We start from the raw sequence: 19,720 nt of genomic DNA, 5'->3' as shown, positions 1-19,720 counted from the left end.
AATAAGAAGTGAAGTTTCTCTTTCAGGACAGGAGATGCAGCAGACAAGCTGAGCCCCATGCCATGTATAAAAAAAACTTTTAATGCTATTTGAAACTCTTAAATGCACTCATGGACAACGTTGCATTTATGTTGGTAAAAGGTTTTAACAAAGCTAGGAGACAAGACAACTCAGTTATGTTTATTGAATACATATCAAATATTTCTATAGATACAAAAAAGCAATCAAATACTTGTATATAATTTACGTGATTAACTTTGCACATATCCACAACCATATTTTGGTTTGTGGAAAATTATTGTAGGCATAAAAAACAAACAAACAAAAAAACAAATGTAACAAGGTCTTAAAAAAGTTTCACTGGTTTCTAAGTAATAATTTAGCACAGTAGTATCATGATGACATCGCATATGGACGGATGAGATCAGCACATTTTTTTCCGCGACATGAAACAGGTTTATCGAGTCACTTCATTCAAGGCGGCATGTTACTGTAACTCTTATGATGAGATGAAACTAATGACATGTTTATAACTTAAGACAAAATAAATAAACTTAGAAAATGCATATTATGCATTGGCTTGTTGAGTGTTTATAGCCACGCTCTACATGAATATTTATTTAGTTCTCCAGTGTTGTAGTGCTAAAACCTTCCTCCATGGTCCCTCTTAGAGTCAAGAAAAAATTTTTGACTTTCGTTACTAAACAAACAGTGCAGCGTTGGCAAGTTAGAATAATAAAAAGTCAACTAGGCAAAAATCACCTAGTTTATAATAAAAACACTGACATTGATTTTGTTTCCATGTACATTCAAACTTTTCATTTCAAGCTTAGAAATCAAGCTTGTAGTGTTTGTATGGATTTTTTTTTTTTTTTTTAAAGACTACACTAAAACCTACACTTCATTGTTGATGCCGAAAGCTCCTCAAGTGCAGACTCAGTCTTGAAACTTCAGTCTGGAAACGAGTGTGGGTCACCTTTTAGACCACCTCGTCGGACTCCAGGTTGTACTCCTCATAGAGGGCGTCCAGGATGGCCAGTAGACTGTCCATGGCGGGCAGGTAGACGTCGAGATCTCTGTGCATGCCGCTGATGAAGCCGCTCTTCAGCTCGTCGCCTTCTGTCGTCACCAAGGCGGCTGTGAAGCCCTGATAGGACGGAGCGGCTCGCAGGGCCAACTAGGAAGAAAACAAAAAAATGAGGAACTGAAGCATTTTTTTATCTGTGATTTGTGACTCACCGCAAAAACTCCTCGGACCACCCATCCGTGATACTGGCGAAGAGTCTTGCCGTAAGCGTGATCTGAAGAAGATGATAGTTTCAAATACAAACTTATTTGGACAGACTAGACTCGTGACTACTGACTGAGTGCTCCGTGGATGTCTTGCTCCCCCGCGTTGACCTGCATCAGGAACTCCTTGAGGAACTTGAGGCCCCGCCTGAGCCAGAGCAGAGCCTCGGTGGCCGAGTTGCGCACCTGGGCCACCTGCGCGTCAACCTCGTGCAGCACGATGGACTGCAGCGTGGGGAAGCTGTCCGGGTCCGACATTAGCTTCTGATTGATCTTCTACGAGTAGGAAATGAAAACTTTTCAATCACTTTCATGTATTTGTTTGGAGCTTCAAGTCGACTGACCTTGATGTTTCCCACAAAGTCCATTTTGACTGGAGCAAAGACAGTAGGGCCAAGTTTGTCTGAGAGGGCACAAAGAAATTATCGTTTCTTTTGTCCTTTGTCCAGTCATGCAAGACAGATAAAATATTTCAGGAATAAAGTCAGCATTAAAAAAATATTTAAAAAAATATATAAATCATAATAATTATAAATAATAAAAATATAAATAATTATAAAGAATAAATAAAATATTCATAAATGAGCAATCATTGTTATATGTCCAGTAAAATGAGACAAAACAGTTGACTTAAAAATTGAAAAAGTGGAAACTTCTTCATCCCATAAAAGTAATTAAATATTCAAGAATGCCTCTTCAAATTGAGCATGCATTTGAGTCAACTGTAAAAGTATGAAGGCCAGACAGAAAGCATTTAGAAGTCGTGAAGGACAGAGCGAGCAGCGACGGCATGAAAAGAAAAGAAAGAGCGAGCAGCGATGGCATGAAAAGAAAAGAAAGAGCCAAGGCTTGTCGACGGCTTTTTTCTTTTTTTTTTTTCCCCAAGAGATGAGGACGACACGACTGGCCTACCTAATACAGGCACTATTGCATAGCATGAGTCCAAAAACTCTTGCGTGGGGATGCCATTGTCCTCATCCAGCTTTATATCACTAAATCTAAAAAACAAAAAGGAAGGATAACAGATTCAGACAGGACCATAGTAAACGCATCATCGACTTTATTTGAGCAAACAGAGGGGAAAAAAAATAATACAGGAAAAGAAATAGAGATTCACACTTTGTTGGCTAACAGTCAGAAAAAGAGAGAAAATAAAGACGACAACAGGCGAGTCAAATGAAACGCTTGACACTATTAAATCTCATACTAATGACTTGCTTCTTCAGAAGAATCCCGTGAAAGTGAAAATTGAGGAAACGCATCACATAGGTTCATACCTGTGACTCATTGTGGTGAAAAAAGTCTCCACTTCCTCATTCTCAGTCGAATCCTTGAAAATCTCTTCTTCACAGTCAACCTCCTCATCTCCGTCAGCCAGTGTTTCCTTCTGAGGCTCATCGCCACTGCTTTCCACGCTTTGGTCTCCTTCACAGGTCTCCTTTTCCTTCTGGTCTTCTGCTGAGTCTTTACCCTGAGCGGTAATATGGGATGCAGGAGGAAGAGGATTGGCTCGTTCCTCCTGGATCGAGCTGTCGCCGTTGGCGGCGTGCATGTCTGCGTGGGTACACGAGAAAGATGGAAATGAAATATTTTTGATTGTTGACTAAAATCGACATCACAGTTGCCTGGGGGGCTCAGGTCGCGACCAATCATGGCTCGGCTTGCAAAAGTCACATGACCAAACTCAGATATCAGTTGTGACCTGAGCCCCGAGCAACTGTGATGTCATTTTCAGTCGAACCCGCCGCTGGTTCACATGAAGGAAACTACTTGGACGTACTTGGAGGGGAAGGTTGTCGTTCTGGTCCGTCTGGTTCATCCGCGCCGGAGTCGAGGCTGCGGGTGTCATGTGACATCACCTCTGTTTCTGACTCTCTCCATCTGAGGTATATTTGAAATGTAAACACTGAACGCTAACATAACATGACCCTTAGCGGTACTTACTTTTCTCCGAGGCGTCGATTCACCTGATTGACGGGCTTCATCTGGAAAAAAAGTGTGAATGGGCGTCATGTTTGCCGCGTTTGATCATATCAGGCTGCAAAACAAACGCACCTTCTGCGGCTTGATGGCGGCGACGGGAGGTGACGCCGGCGGGCTCTGCTTGGACGCATCTGGCGTGAAAGTCCGATTTGCGATCTGCATGCACTCCTCGAGGGTCTTGAGGAATGTGCTGCACGTCGACTTCACCATGTCGCCCGTTTCGATGCCGCTCTGAAATGACAACAGAGACCATACATTGAATTACAGCAGATACAACAAACCAGCCTTGTTTAAAAAAAAAAATAAAATTAAAAAATTATAATATATAAATAATACAAAAATAATTTAAAAAATAATGTACAACTCAGTAAAAATGAACAATTGATAAAGTGGTTGCACAAGTGTGCACCCCCTCTTATAACAGGAACTGTGTCTGTAATGTGTTCAATTAAGAAGACAATAAAGTAGTATACCACACAGAGACCGGCTTGTTTACATTTTTAAAATATCCATACAGCGTTGCTTACTTCTGTTGCGCCACCAAGCTCGCCGTCATCATCCTTGATTTTGTTCACTTGTTGAAGAAGAAGGTCACAGTACAACCTGAGCTCGGACATCTTTGTCTTTAGTGCTTCTGTGTTCTCTTGGAGTTCTGCAAAGAGATATAAAAATAAATCATGCTTTGGTGATAAAAGCAGCAGTAAGAAGCTCAGTTAACTTCTCAATTTTATGATGAGCCATTTACCCTTCTCTCTTTTTGTTCGGTTGTCTGTCAGGCAAGCTTTTGCTGTTCCCAGAGCAACAAGCCATTTTTGCCTCTCTGCTGCATTGATGGCTCTCAGGTAGAAGTACTGCTCTCCAGGTATTGTCAGATCAAGCCGTGTAGAGTCAGACGAATGAACTAACAGCCAAGATGCGTCGATAGGTTAAAGCAGACTGTCATTTTTTTTAAATATCCCAAAAATGGTTAGATGCACAAACCTTGAATTTCACAAACAGAGATTTTAATGCTCCCCTTGCAGCCTTTCCAAGCATCCTCATGAGAATCATAATAGGACAAAGTTCCCCCGTCAAGCACAAACCATCGAGGTTGCCATCCTGGAAATTATTTTAAAAATACATACCCATTAAAAATGACGTAATTTTCGACTATGGCAAAGCTAACAATTACAGATTATGATGTAACCCTGGTATTTTAAAAGTTTGAGTCAAGTGACACATCTATTCGTCTTGCACACGATGAAGAAGAATTATCACAATCATTACATCGATTACGGTCAGTTTGTACAAATCATTGTTAATTCAAATGGAAAAAAAAGTGACGCGTTTAGCATTCGTTAGCTTGCCCGCTGCCTCTTTTCTTTATGTTATCACAAACTCGGTGACGTTGTCATGCTAGCTAGCTTCCATGGCGATTACGGCTATAACATCAACGTCAAGCAAAGATAACGTACCGCTGATGTAATTGGTCCATTTATATAGTATTCCCTCCATCGTTGAGGTGTTTTTTGCCATTCATTACTTGTTTGTCATGATAAGATTAGGCGCACAGCTGACTGCAGCCACCGAATCAGCCCCCAAGTGAGATTTGCGTAGTACAGTAAACACACAGCATACATTACATGGCGTCTACGTTGGGAAAAGTACGTAAACTTTTTCTTGGATACGTCTCAAAGCGGCCACTCTGCCTTATCGTCAGAGGATTTGCGTAGGGTGGGTGTGGATTTAAATAAATGACGTAGAAAAGAACCAATGAAATGATAGAGTTTAGATACAGGGCGGTGCTTAGAGGAATATACCAATGAGAGTTGGAGGAGGGCGAATTGTTGAACAGTAGCGATCTTTCATGAAGTTTGGTGCCACGTAGTTAACTTAAAACACTGACTGCAGTGATTTAATTTTGCAAACCTCGCGAGGTTATACTATAGCTTTTTTTTCTCAACACAATGTTATTATTTTCGATTTGCTCGGTATTATCCTTAGTAGTTATGCTCGCCTTTGGAGGCAAACTACCCGACCCTGAAGTCAAAATTGAAGTTCTCCATCAACCTCTTCTATGTCAGCGCAAGACAAAATATGGAGATATGCTTCTTGTCCATCACGAAGGATACTTGGACAGTGACGGCACGATGTTTCACTCAAGGTAATGTCTTGCATTGATGTCCAATCTGTCGCATTAATTTCTCTTGAACTAACTCAATCATGCTGTTTTATACTGCTCCACCATGTCATCAATTTCATGCATTCATCATTCCACATGAGCGTTAAATATGGTGCGACTGTATTCTAAAATAACTGATGGATATTTGCAGCCGCCTTGAAGGTGATAGAAATCCAGTGTGGTTCACCCTCGGGAACCGAGAGGTCATCTTGGGCTGGGACAAGGGTCTGCTGAAAATGTGCGCAGGAGAGCGCCGGAAACTCACCGTTCCGCCATCTCTGGCCTATGGGAAAGAAGGGAGAGGTATGTTAAAAAGAAATTTGCATACAGAAAAGAAAGAGGTACATCAATTATTGTTTGGTTGCAGGCAAGATTCCTCCGAGCAGCACTCTGATTTTTGACATTGAACTCGTCGATATCCGCAATGGACCGAGGTCGCACGATTCCTTCCGTGAGATGGATCTCAATGATGACTGGAAGCTTTCTCGGGAGGAGGTGTGAACTTTTTCTTACATTTTTTTCTAATAGTGTGAATGTTTTGTGAACTTTAAAGGAGTATTGTGAAAATTCACCCACAAAAAAAACCATCTGTACTCTTATATTGCACTTATTTTTTCTGGAAAACTCTATTAACATATTTAATTTTTTTTTGCTATTATTTACCATAGTCTGAAATTTACCTTTATTTACTATGCACGAATCTTTTTCAAGGTGCGGTGATGCAGTGATTTTACCTGTGAGTGCGCCCTCATGCGGCAGTAATTGTCACTGTGTGCTTCACAGGTAAAGCAGTACCTGGACAATGAATTTAAGAAACATGGCCACACGCCAAATGACTCACAGAACGACGCGATGGTGGATGATATCTTCAAATACGAGGATGAGGATAAAGATGGGTTCATCTCAACAAGAGAATTCACTTATCAACACGATGAATTGTGAAGGACACGTTTCATCAGTTTTTTTTAATGGACTGGCTTGCATCCAAACTTGGGTTCTTTACCTCATTCTGTGAATTACATTCTTGTGCACAGTCAACTGCACTGAAAACATCATCGCAAATATATTTAAAATGAAAGTTAGGGATTTTTTCAGGGAATAAACAAAATATTTACCTAGTATTTTGAGTTGGCGGTCCACCTTAATGTTATTCTCTGTTTGGCCGCTAGAGGGCATAATTGTACCTGACAATCTGTTATTGCATTGGGCTGACGCTTGATAATTTCTCCCCATTAGTTCATCTAATGTTTAAAAGCCCTATATAATCACATCCAGATTCATTCCACGAAGCGTGAACTATTATTAATTTGTAGTAAAAGTTTTAAGGCATTCACTCTCTTAAATTACACTTGGCAGTGGACTCCTGAAACGAGCACAGTCCGACAACCTTAATGGAAAACTAAGGCACCCAAATGTAGTGAGTTCATTAAATGTGCAGTCACGCCGAGCAATTTATGATAATCATTCTGGGCGATTTTAAAATTCCCAATCGAGCTCCCCTACAATATTTGCTGAGGGACTTTGAACACAGCTTTTTTATTTTCGCAACTCTTTTGTATCCAGACACCAACTAAACATGCATCATTCCCAACCGTATATATATTACTGTGACAAAACAATGGGATTCAGAGTAAAAAGACAAAAATAAACATCTTTACAAAACAAATCTGTACACACGTTGGAAAAAAAGTGCTTCATGAATTGACCAATTGTCTCATCTTCTTCACCTACCATGGGGGTTGTGTTGTTTCCGTAAAAACTTGGATGATATTCCCACAACTGATCCAGGAATTGCACGCGTGGGAAAGTTCACTCGTAATTCACACGTTCACAGACTGCACACAGGAGGGTAGCGGGGCACTCTTCAAATAAAAAGGGAACAGGTAACAGCGCTGCGGCTTGTAAACATCTCATACCTGACGGTCTGGGAGCTCCGTGACAGAAACGAGACAATGTCAACACCAAAAAGAGTCATGCGTGAACGGAGGCTCCTCAAGAGCATCGTGATTGACTCTCCTCAAAGCTGGCTTGGATTTCCTCTGGTAGTCAGAATAAATAAGCATCCCTGGTCCCGACAGCTAGAATAAGACATCTTCGTTCTCGATCATGAGTTGCACCACAAGCTTTTGCTGCCTCATGTCGTTCAGTGTGGTCAAGGCGTTCTGTTCCGGGGGCTGCATCAGAGTCGGACCAAAGACGATGCCCAAGTTCTCAGAAGTCATGAGATTGTCCTTTTCGAAGGTTGTTACCCTGGAATGTGACAAAGACAAGCTTTGGAAAAGATCTGGTGGAGCAATTCTTAATTCTGTTATTCTATGGCAGCAATCTATTGTGACAGGCAGAACTAATAAAGTGCTCTTATGTTACCAGCACACATCATTAGTTCAGTCGAAATACTTTTTATTGACGTTTTTGTCTGGTGACGTGTTTTAGGGGTTTTCGAAAGTAAAATATGTGCCTTGGCTTAAAAATATGTTGGAAAACAGGGCTGTAGATGACAGTTCCAGCAATACCAACAAACGCCACTAGGTGGCAGTAATACCACAAATACCCTGTCAGGCTTTTTAAACGGATGTGTAGTTTTACAATCGTTCTATTAGGAAATTGGGATTTATAAGATTTTTTTTAAATATATAAAATTGATTGAAAAAAAATCATTATTTTGACTTCAATTAAATTTTTACAAAAAAATAAAATATTTTATTTATGGTGATATTTGAGTGTTTGACTAGCACTTATTTTTTTGCATTGTGTTTGTCTGCAATATCTTTTGTGCCTCACCTTTTAAGGTGAGCCATCAGGTAGCGTAAAGTCTCATAGTGAGCCGGGGGAAGCTGCAGCAAACCCTCGTGGATGGCCTCTAGTCTGCATTCAGCATTTGGAATTTCTGCAGAAATAATGATTGAAATGATTAACATCTTAAAAAAATCTAAGCGATGAAACCAGGAGTCCTTACTTGCAGCTTGAATGAATTTGGGGTACAAGTCAAACGTAATGACAGGGATGGGGAGGTCTCGCAAGTAAAGCTTCAGAGCGCCAGCAATGATGTTGATGTCTGCATAGGCACTGGCACTGATGTCGGCCTTTTCACCTTCTGTTGACGAGAATACAAACAATATTTGTAGTTTTCCACTGTAAAATATTCTCACCAAATTTCAAGACAAATATTTTTTTTTCACTCATATTATTCAATCAGCTTGTTCAAGATGGTGTGAAGATGACAAACCTCGGTCAAAGGCGAGTCTAACATCCTCGATGTGCTCTGAAAAGCCGGACACTCTGTAGAGACCTTCCGATTTCATACCTGCAACACAAACGTCGTCAAGGTGTGCACACGGGAATACCGCCTCCGCCATCTTACCTCGGAGCTCAATCTCTCGGATGCAGAGATCCACCACCATTGGCCTCGGGGTGTTATGGGCCTTGACCAGCGTGGTGAGATCACAGCTGAACACTTTCTTTATCCGCCGCAGATCTGGTTGGCAGTCGCTTGGAACCAGTTTGGAGCACTGTTTGTGTACATTCAGCCCGCAATCTACGGGGGGGAGGAGATAACGAAAGGGCCATCAGCCTCGGCAGCCGTGATAACCCAAACACAGCGGTGTGAGGCTTAAGACCAAGTGAAAGTGACGAGTACTATCACACGGCACGGCCGCTCTCGCTTGCTTCACTGCGCAAATATGAGATAACGACAACAGGAAGTCGTTAGAGTTGCGAGCAAAGTGTGTCAAAGATGTCCGACGACAGATTTGGGATTAAAATGGTGGCTAGTGTCCTTGTAGCGATGCATCCGAGTTAGAAATGGAGTGAGAGAGAGCAAAGATGTTCTTTCTGCTTTCAAAAGCACGAGTTCTCATGGTGCAGGCTAAGCCTCTGGCTTAGCAGCGTGGAAAATGCGTTAACAACAATCACTGTGTTTTGGGGGAAAAGCTGCCAGGTCTTGATTTGTGTCTGTACTCCAAAAATGAAATCTTGTGATGGTTTATATTTAGTTACATTTGACCCGTCTATAACCTTTCACACAAACATAAGTCATTTATATTTTTAAGTGAATTTAAAGGGAATAAGAGATGTTTTCATTGGACGGGAAGCGAGTCTGCTGTGATCACTCCCACAACGGCGCAAACGCCTGTTTCTGTCTGCTCGCGTGAAGCCAATAATACACCCAGAAATGAAAACTCCACCCACGCGTCGGAATTGCCATGGGCATCAAAATGGGGCCCCAGTGTTTGCTCAGAGTGTTTCTAAAAGGAAGGATGATGTAACTCAGAGGTAAACATGCTCCCATCAGAGCTTTTTGGGAAGACAGATTCAAAATGCGTGAATATTAGCACACACATAAAAAAATAACAACCTAAAAAATTGAAAAAAAAAAAAAAAAAAAAAAAAAAAAAAATAGATATTTATAGAATAATAAAAAACGTATTCAATTATATATGGGTTGATAAGAATTTGCAATTCACAACTTAACTTGGAGTTAGGTTTCGCATATGCCTTGTGACCGACAAGAAATTCTTTGTTTAGTGAGTGAATGCTCCGCTATGGAGTTACCTGAGCAGCGGACACCTTGGGCAATCAGACCCCACATGAAGTTGGCGCAGTACTCGCACCAGTGTGGGCCTCGAAAGGTGTGTACCTGCAAGTGGACAACCCACGATTATAAACCCGCAGTTGAGCATTGCACCTTCATGTCCAAGTTGGAGAAGAATCCTTTTGATGGGCAACGCAGAGCTTATTTTGTGATGGGGACCCTCAGTGGGCTGGCAGATTAAAGGATTTCCGATTATGTGTCTAGCATCTGCTGCTAGGCAATCAAATACATGCAAATCTGCAAGTCATGTTGGTGCATCCCAAAACATTGTAAGGATGACACCTGTGTGTAGTCAAAACACACACCTTCCAAATATGGAAAGACTGAAATGAACATATGGCAGATGCTTAGGGATTTGTTTTTGTTCTCTTTTCCAAGCCAAATGACCAATTAGAACTTTTGAAACTTAATAAATATTCTCAAAAATTAATTCAAAACTGTCTATAGTGCTTACAGGACATAAAACGAACCATTACTTTATTTGGAGTCAATAGAGTAACACAAAGAGTTTAAAATCAATAATCAATACATCCCGCTGTTAATGGGGGGGTTCATTATTTACGCATGGAGATCAACTGTGTGTGCTCCCATCAAAACAACACTAGCTGCTAATGTAAAATGATATAATATTTCTATTTCCATCCAAAATGTGCACAGAAAAAAATAAAAACAGCTCACCTTGAAGTTATGGATCTTCTCATAGGAGCACTGCCTCTCTGTAGTGTCTTTCAAAGCGCTCTGTCTCACCAGAGAAGACGAAATCTGTGGACAGGAGGCCAAGAGTTTGAGAGGCTTCCACAAAAGTGTCCCTTTGCTCCCAAGTTTGACTCCCAGCGCAAACGCTAACAATTCCTGTCGCTTCCGCTCTTGTCTTTTAGCTTTATGGTTAGTCAGCTCCCCCGCTAAACCTCCTCGGTTATTTTCGGCCTCCGTACTGGACTGTTCCCACGGACCCTCCATCTTCTCCGGAGGAAGATGCAAAAGGGTGACGGCTAATCCGCTCCCCTCTAAGTTTTGAGGGCAACTGATGGCTCCACTTCTGGCTTCAACTGGGAGGGGAGACGAGGAACAAGATGGGCAGTTTGGTGGCCTGAGGGTTGGAGTGTGCCTCGCACAATGGCCCTCTTTCACACGCCCAGAAAAGAGCTAGAGAGAGAGAGAGAGAACAGGCTCTATGATGGGGAGGGGCTGTGGGAGGGGAGGGGTTGCTGTCAGGACTGTTTCACACAGCTCAACAGCTCTGTAAAGCAGGATCAATAGTGCAGACGCCCTCTTTATATCACAGAGCACTCTCACATTCGCCTACTGCCTTCCGGACACACTCCACTCCACTTAGCTGCAGATTCAAAAATGCCAGCAGCACGCAGAGAGCCAAGCACTCGGGTTTCCTAAATGTGTCACAAAACAGAACCCGAGATTATTGGGCCAGGACAGATGAGGAGCTTCTGAAGAGATCATGACCTCCAGCTTTGTTAGATAGCTGGTGGAATTCCCCACCCTAACACACGCGTGGAGTCTTCCGGAAACAGTAGCAAACAATTTCCATCAGTCACAAGAAGAGACAGAATCCAGGGATGGGGGGTGGGATTACTGCCATAATCCAGATATAGGAAATAATCCGAGAGTGCTCAAATCCATGTAAAAGAGCAAAGGAAGCTCATTTTGCCATACGGAGGTTTAGCAGTGGGGGGCTGTTGCTAAAGTCGAGTTGAATTTGTGCACGTAAGCAAGTACAGGAAGCCTGTCAACTGCCCTTATTATCATTCCACGACTAGTCAACACAAGAGAACAAAAACCACACAATTTACACAACACAAATAAATAAATAAACACGTGAATAGTTAAATTCTTTAACACAGGAGAACCTGTTGAGTCAAACACAATTGCGATTAGCAGTGGTTGACTTTTAAGATATTTTAATTTTAAGAATTAATTTAATGTATTAATTATTATATAAATATTTATTAATTTAATTTTAATTTCAAAACAAATATTTATTAAAACAAAAACAAAACACTTGTCGTAGCTAATCTTTCGGAAGCACACTGAACTGGAGTTTCACGTTTTTTCGAGGCAATTTTCAAAATTGACTGGAATTTTTTTTCCTTTTTGTCCTCATACTTAAAGCATCGCTGCAAAGACTGACATGGCAGCTGTCACTGAGCGTGACATTCTTTGAGAATACCTACACATACCAGAGGATACAATTTAGCATACAAGTCAGAAGGGACAGATGAGAAATATATCACTGGATATTTTAGCCTCAAGAAGGGAGGGGCGGGGGCACGATTGAGCTTTGTCTACGGGCAGATGGCCTCTTGTCTGGGCAAAGAAAAGACATGGAAGAAAAGGACAAAAGGTGGTCACACACAACAAGCTCAGCTTTCTTTTGGACTGGCTTGACTCCTTTTATTCTGAGTCTTTGTGAGGGCACAAAGTGGACCCGTGTGAGTCCAAAGTTAGTCGAAATAGAGATTTTTTTTCAAACCAGGGGGTATTTACTGACAGAGCAGGTTATTATCTGTACAAACAACAGAGACATTACTGTGAGGATCATTCCAGGGTAAGTAACCAGACCAGCCTGACCGGCACCTCAGCCAGTCAGAGTGGTGAGGATCAGGAGGAATGTGGTAGACGTCTGACCACATTCAGCATGCAAAAGGAATTTAACCGAGGAGATAAACCTACAGGCCGAGTTCCCTTTTTCGGCCCCCGGGAAGCATTTTGGTTGCACCGTGAGCCCACAGCCACGCATTAGAAGGGTAAATACGTGCCATACAGTGAAGCCACTGTGTAAGTGAAGCCTCAGGGCGCGGCTGTGCGAATGGTAAACATGAAGGTCAAAAAGACTTTTCCACATTTAAGCCATCAGAGGTGAGCTGTGCTTTTTGGATAAATCTAATCAAGCAAAAAAAAAAAGGTGCAAACATCTGCTGACAGCTCAGATCATTGTATGCAGTATGAAAAAAAAATATCAAAAAGACCTGCAGAGATATTTGAACACAAGACGACTTTCAGGACATCAAACATTGCTTTGACTCAAACGACCATTGACGATTGTTGGTCGGGTATCCTAAAAATGAACACACCGAGGCATTTTAAATCAATTGATGACATGTTGATCGATGACCATTAGCTGTATTAATGTCTTGGGTGTCAGGTTACGGAAAAGTAAAGCGATGACTGATGCCGATAGCACAGCTGATGCTCAGAGTTGTCACGTGTCGCCAAAATACTCACTATGGATAATATTCTTAAAATGTCAATTTTTTAGAAGAAATCTCGTGGTGTGAATTAAAAATTATAGAGCACACGCATAAAGATTGCCCCCTAGTGGACGGATTGCTAAATCTCTTCCAGGGAAAAGGAGCGCTTCCTTAGAAGACATTCACAGACCATTACGACACTACCCGTCGAAAACAATGCGCTTTTTGTTTCAGCGTGGTTCATACGCATGCCACAGAGAGCAAAGGCCCCCATCCACTCGGTCATCATTACCTTTCAGAGAAAGCAATGAAGCATGGCAACACACACCCGCAGGCAGCTATCTGATAATGTGCACTTAACTCCCAGGACAACTCGTCCTCTAAAATCACTTTTGTGCCACTGTAAAAATGTAGGACGAAAGTTGATTAAAATCACAGTATCACTCCGGATCTGTTAAAACGCCCAGATCACCGATATATGTACACACACGCAAGGAATTGAGTGTGTGACTTGACATAGCATGCTAACATTTAGAAAATTGGCACTCACCTGTTCATCCCTGACAAAGGTAACCTTGCGGGATTGTGTGTGTCCACGGCTCAGCCTGTGCACCATCTTGTCCTTTAGCAGCGAGGTGTAGCCAAGATGCTCATAAATGGGATTTGCAGTCATTTTAGCGATATACTCCGCAGCCTTAGTCTCGATGTAGAGTGTGATGAGGGCGTCCGTGACCAGGTCGTGCACGGACTCGAACCTCTTCTCGGCGACAAAGTGTTTCCCATCGTAGAACAGCCTGTAGTTGAGCGTCTGCGGCCCGAATCTAGACGGATGGTTTGAGTCGAGGTGAGAAAAGCGAGCTGGATGAAATAGCTTTAGCTTTGATACCTTAAGGCCAAAGTGTGCGTCCCGGGCTGTCTTTGGCTTTCCCTGATCAAGTAGGAACCATCAGCAGGCCTGAGAAGTTCATCTGCATACTCTCGAGAGATCATGCCATGGAACCTGGAACCAATTAAAACATTGGATTAAAAAAAAAAAAAAAAAAAAAAAAAGTTTTTAGTACAGTGATTAGATTTACACTCACTCTCTGCCGTAATATTTTGGCCTGGTTTCCATCTGTAAAACAAAAAAAGACAGTCAACCAAAAAAACGTGAGTATACAAATATTTCTTCCGCTCCTATATACTCACTCACCTCTTTGGGACATACGATCCTTTTCGGTCTTGGGGCCTCCTGCTGTAATTGGTACACTGTTAGAGAAACATATGTGGACTTTAATTAAGGCCTGTGCGTGTGCAATTCAGTGCAAGTTGTAATTACTTCAAAATAGTAGATTGGACCCAAAAAAAATGTCGCCGATGTACATTTAAGAAGAGGTATACTAAATTAGAAGCTGCTAGGCGGCAGCAAGGGTGGCCCGGACATTGTAAAAGGGTGAAAGCTCGAAGAGAGGGCGAAAGAAAAAAAAACAAAACACTGAAATCCTCAGTAAATATTTACTTGAGAACTTTTAGCACAAAGCAACCTAAGTTGTTCCACTGCATTGGTGGAGCTGGAGGGGGGCCAGTGAGGGGCACTGCCCCCCCGCTGAAATATACTTGGATCCCCCATGTGCCAGGTTAGTTAATTGACTTTGGGTATTTTATGATTTTCAAATATCCCCTCGTGGCCAATGCGGAACATATTACGAATATTTATTAACATTTTCTGAAGAATATTTGGGGTTTATAAAAGAAATATATTTTGGAGGGGTTTTCAGACCCCCTTGGCCCCCCCGGGACAAAATCCTAGCGCCGCCAATGGTCCATCAATGCAGCCCATAGTTCCTCAGCTGCAGCCCGTGTGAAGCCGAGCCCACTTTTTATCACAGAAAATTCTCCTGGAAGGGAACAAGCTTCCTCACTGTGTGTATTTTCATGTTTTTGTCAAAGTGACTTAAGGTCTGGGCGTCATCCATCCCTTTGACACAATAAGTGCTGATGGGACCAAACACAATGATTAGAAAAATATGCAGACATTTAATATATGGAAAACAAATGCAACAAAAGGAAATTGCTACAATGTGTCACAGTTTCCATTTGCACTCGTGTTGCTCCCCACTTAAAATGATTGGAGTCGCATCAAATATGGACGAGTGGATCCATTTCCTCCCGCAAGGCATAAAACACTGGATGGAGAAGTGGGCGATATTCAGATCCTCTTCACAGAGAGAAAATCGTGTTTTCTCCCGCGAGCGTAACCTATTTTACTCACACTCGAGTTCATGTTGCTCAGCATGAAGAAAGAAAGCCTCATTTGAAATCAATGTTTTTCATTCACATCACATATTGGAAAAGCGTGTGGATGGTTTACAAATGACGAATACACTTCCCACACAGAGGGCAAATTTATCGTTAATCATTATACTCACAGTAGGACTTCCATATTGGTGGTTGGTAATCCTCAGGGTCTGTAAAAACATAAAAAGTGAAACAGGTCACTGTGTCGGTCTCAACGGTGTAAAACAGCGTGTTTTTTTTTTTGCCTCAAGGACAATCGATACATTCCAACTTGATCGATGGCACCAGCCCAGAACATTTAGTATGAGGAAATTACATTACAAAGGCATAAACTCCTGTTCCTATTTTTTTTTATACCAAATACCACCTAAAAAACATTTAGCTATCCAAATATCACCATTTTTCTCGATCAACATTAAAATACAGTAGCGTAGTAGGTCAAAGTGTTCATCAAAAACAAAGATGGGTTTTATCCCGACAAAGCCAATTTAATGTTATTGTAAGTCACTGTAACATGATATTTAATTTGAAAATTGAGTCTAAAGATGATTTGACACTTAATTGTTAGCATTGCGCTAAAGTAGCCTTCATTAAAGTTTGTTGACTGAACAACACAGAGCAGTTAAGAGTAGTAAGTGCATCATGAATCATACCAACATGCATTCCTTTGCCCACCACACCCTTCAGGCCTGAAGTGGTGAAATAAAACACACCTGAGCGCTGCGGGGGATTAAATTTGTGTCAACTAGTAAGCACTTGTTAGATGTGACTACTGTGGATCAAGCAGTAAAATAATAGACGTCTAACAGCATTACCAGTTCAGGTTTTATAAAAGCCGTTTTCAAAGTATGAAAAATTAGCCTGTGCATTTGAGGGTTCATTTTCTTTAGCCCAGCCAGATCAAATTTCCTTATTCTATTCATGGTTTCTCAAAACCTGATCTACACGATAAAGAAATTAATCATCATGAGATTGCCTTTGCAGATATGTTGCCTGTGTGGTTGGCTGGGCATTGCACTGTGCAGACCAAAACGATTGATCCCACTGCAGCTTGTTCAAAGAATTTGATTTCATCTGATTGTCTGCCAAATACTTTCTTTGAATGTAATTCTTGGAATCTACCAACCTGGTTTCGTTCGATTCGGCAGCATGGAATCAAACCGACGCTCCTCTAGACTCACGACATGTATGATGATGCAAATATGGGCAAAACATCAAAAGGGTTTTCGTATTTATAAGTGCCTGCCGATGGGGGAGAACGCCGGATGACACAGCTGGAGGCCAGCCCCCCGAAAGCAATTAGACGCATCGCCGCCGAGTTCTTCTACAGTCACATGCGCTCATTAAAATAATAATCATGTTTACTCGAGTGGCAAAGAGCATATTTGATGAATGAAGATAACATGCCTGCATTTTTGGGACCTGTGGGTGTATACTATAGACTCAGTAAAGTGCAACTATAAAAATAAAAAATTCTCTAAAAATGTGAAAAATATGTGTTTCAAAATCAAAATTTTCCAATATCATACGAGTTTCAAAATCAAAATTTTCCAGATTTTTCAGATATGACTAATGCACAGATAGTGTTAGAAAGAGAAAAAAAACACAAACACTGCCACAAAGTAAATATTTTCCAGGCTGTTAGCAATTTAGCAATGATTCATTGGCCCATTGAGCAACTGCGGTGACAGAGACTCTCCACACTTTGCTTTCTAGCTCCAGATACATCCAAAATTATGAATAGAATTGAGGAATATTGTGAATATATCTATATTAATCTTTCAGTCAGTAGACTTGACATCACTTTTATAATTTATTGCTACAATGCCAGGAATGTGATTTAAAAAAAACAAAACAAGATATGACCAATCAAAATAGTACAAAAAGGTCAGAATGTTTGTTATTAGCTACGCAGCTGAGGAATGCGTCCAGTCATCCTGCAAGGTTCAACGTTATCATTTCCTCCATGGACGCCGTGTTCTTGCAAAACTCACGTCACATTATAAGCTGCTAAAATCATGTGACTGTTACCAAGCTGTAGAAGAGCTTTGTAGAAGAACCAAGCTATTGTGTGTGTGTATCTCAGCAGTAGGGAGACCATCTGTTGTATGATGACCCAAGTCCAAAAAAAAAATTACACCTTCGATAGCCTCGGTGCTAACTGTAAAATCCCGGTAATGTACAAATTCAGTTTCACACGATCCTCAATGGAAAAGAGGAAAAATGTGAGTAGTGGAAAGACTTTTGAGGGGACCACCAGTATTTAGCAGAAGCATGTGCTGCGGGGTGTTGAGCAGAACACTTCAGATTTCATTCCATCTCTTCAAACGATGTTGTCATTCACATCCTGAAGCTCACGGTATTTTTTCTTTCTCTTTACTCCATCACATAATTTCTCTCTTGAGAGCCATGCGGGAAATGGAGCATTGTCGTGTGCATGCTCCTGTTTGTATCTATGCCAACAACATTTGGGATTTTGCAGTTTGAAATAAACAGCTCACCTAAGACTATTTTTTTTTATCCCGAGACAAGGTGTCGCGTTTTATTTAACCGTATTCACGACGAGCTGGCGAGACGGAGTGAGCCAAACACGCATTTCTTTTGCAGCCAGAACAGACGGCCTGATTTGGGTCAGCAAACAGCACCAGCCAGGATTCATTTTGCCGCGTGGTGGAGATTATTCAAATGTTGAGTCTGCCTGCCAAAAAGCTCGACTTGAAAATAATCATACCCTTGTGACAACCACTCCATCGCTGGCGGCAACGCAGCTAGTAACCTCTGATAATTACGCCGAGTGGTAATGACAGCCCTCGAAATGAAAAGTGTTTCCTTCTAAAGCAAGCAAGGCAGGAGTCCAAAAAGTAAAAAGTGTATCAAAGTGGCTACTTTCTGAGGCCCACGCATAAATAATAATATTGCCTAAAACATGTTATAACTCAAGTTATGTCAACAGGCAATGACGGATTGTCCCACCTACTGGGCACCGCATCAGGATAACGTGACTCTGGCGTAGGCCAAAATGCTGATTTCAATATACAATGGAACCTTGGTCCATAAATTTCATCGGCTGCAGAAACGTTTGTAAACTGAGGTAAGGTTTCCTATTGAAATGAATGGAAATGCAATTATTCCGTTCCAACCTCCAAACCGTGGTAGCAATATTTTGGTATTTCTAATACTAATATTTTTAGATTTAGATCTAAGCACTTGATGGAACATTCCAAATTGCCTTTTGGTTTTTCTTTCAGGTCAGGACAGGTTTCATTATACAAGAGGCAGTATGTTACTGTATTGTGTGGCATATTTGGGTTTTCACAACCCCAGAGAACTTCCAAGCATGGAAAGTGAAGTGCACTTGCCAAACATGAGCATTGCTTGCAGCCCACCACCAAGTGGGAAACTATGAATGTGATTGGTCCCAATTCAGCATGAACATGCATGTATGCACAAATAAGAATTTCATGTGCTACCATACTCTATGTATAAATCTAAGAGGGTGCATTTCAACTCTTACCAGATGACACGGACGAACCAGAGAGGCTTGAATTACTCGACGCTGCCATCTCGTCCCCTCCTCTCCTTCACTGCCGCTCAGCCAAGGTGCGCTCCCGGCAGCAGCAACCTCCTACCCGGCGGTGCTTCCATGACGCTCGGCTTGGACCGACGGAGTCTTCTTTTTCTATGAATGAGCCAGCCGATGAAATCCTCGGAGCGCGCACGGTCGCCGATGAGTGGCGCAAGAAACGAACAAATCTAGGCTTTCCCCCCCCCCTTCTTCTTAAGGGGAGAGACGTACCGCCTCCTCCACTACGAGAAGGTCCAGCGAACGTGGCTCACATGTCTACAGGTTGCCGATGCAAACGTACGGCAGCAGGCAGCCTGCTGCCTCCATGTGCCTCCCTTCCAGGAGGCTCGCAGCGTATAAACACACTTGGCCGCCGCAGAAGCTCAGACGCGCCTTCTTAAAGTGAAAGTTGCACTTGCTGCACAGGAGAGAGAAAATAAGAGCCACCACTATCAAATTAGAAAAACAAAATTACTTTATGACCCAATTGGACTAAGTATTCATATCGAGTCCAATTGAAATGTCATTTTAGGTCGACCTAATTAATAACTATCTCAGATCGAAGGGGTAATACCGCCACCTAGTGGCCCTAGTTTCGCGTCGCATCTGATGACGTCACTGGGGCTAACAACTCCCAAAGAAGTGCC

The 19,720-nt window shown here is 41.9% G+C and overlaps 3 protein-coding genes and 2 long non-coding RNA genes across 6 annotated transcripts; 3 read left to right on the top strand and 2 right to left on the bottom strand.

Moving 5' to 3' along the window:
- Positions 1-159: 159 nt before the first annotated feature.
- plekha8 (pleckstrin homology domain containing A8) lies at positions 160-7,383 on the bottom strand. The gene is made up of 15 exons (XM_088386503.1): positions 7,351-7,383; positions 7,166-7,269; positions 4,728-5,717; positions 4,255-4,371; positions 4,019-4,174; positions 3,801-3,925; positions 3,346-3,504; positions 3,235-3,275; positions 3,071-3,171; positions 2,568-2,844; positions 2,203-2,288; positions 1,635-1,693; positions 1,365-1,566; positions 1,240-1,301; positions 160-1,177 (listed from the first exon to the last, which is right to left on the bottom strand). Exons 3-15 carry the CDS (start codon positions 4,786-4,788, stop codon positions 980-982), a joined length of 1,644 nt encoding a protein of 547 aa, XP_088242629.1. The 5' UTR covers positions 4,789-5,717; positions 7,166-7,269; positions 7,351-7,383; the 3' UTR covers positions 160-979.
- LOC148391978 (uncharacterized) lies at positions 1,247-3,754 on the top strand. The gene is made up of 2 exons (XR_015860716.1): positions 1,247-3,176; positions 3,246-3,754. It is a non-coding gene; the product is annotated as an uncharacterized LOC148391978 (long non-coding RNA).
- fkbp14 (FKBP prolyl isomerase 14) lies at positions 4,902-7,110 on the top strand. Its single transcript, XM_088386510.1, has 4 exons — positions 4,902-5,416; positions 5,586-5,737; positions 5,802-5,929; positions 6,218-7,110. Exons 1-4 carry the CDS (start codon positions 5,220-5,222, stop codon positions 6,374-6,376), a joined length of 636 nt encoding a protein of 211 aa, XP_088242636.1. The 5' UTR covers positions 4,902-5,219; the 3' UTR covers positions 6,377-7,110.
- On the bottom strand, positions 6,926-19,495 carry chn2 (chimerin 2). 2 transcript variants are annotated; one of them, XM_088386509.1, is made up of 14 exons: positions 19,305-19,495; positions 19,023-19,187; positions 15,640-15,678; positions 14,424-14,479; positions 14,314-14,345; positions 14,118-14,231; positions 13,782-14,052; positions 10,704-10,787; positions 9,986-10,070; positions 8,796-8,969; positions 8,661-8,738; positions 8,391-8,528; positions 8,216-8,321; positions 6,926-7,684 (listed from the first exon to the last, which is right to left on the bottom strand). In XM_088386509.1, exons 2-14 carry the CDS (start codon positions 19,069-19,071, stop codon positions 7,513-7,515), a joined length of 1,398 nt encoding a protein of 465 aa, XP_088242635.1. In that variant the 5' UTR covers positions 19,072-19,187; positions 19,305-19,495; the 3' UTR covers positions 6,926-7,512. The 2 variants fall into 2 exon arrangements, with proteins under 2 accessions (XP_088242635.1, XP_088242632.1); XM_088386506.1 differs by having other exon boundaries at positions 19,023-19,495.
- Positions 12,825-18,942, top strand: LOC148391975 (uncharacterized). The gene is made up of 3 exons (XR_015860717.1): positions 12,825-12,899; positions 18,462-18,599; positions 18,757-18,942. It is a non-coding gene; the product is annotated as an uncharacterized LOC148391975 (long non-coding RNA).
- Positions 19,496-19,720: the final 225 nt, after the last annotated feature.

This window comes from Syngnathus floridae, chromosome 10 (genome assembly GCF_059516105.1).
Source record: "Syngnathus floridae isolate MCC-2025c chromosome 10, RoL_Sflo_1.0, whole genome shotgun sequence".
NCBI classification, from domain to species: Eukaryota; Metazoa; Chordata; class Actinopteri; order Syngnathiformes; family Syngnathidae; genus Syngnathus; species Syngnathus floridae.
Note: the sequence above shows the minus strand (reverse complement) of the source record. Positions and strands in the feature narration are given on the sequence as shown.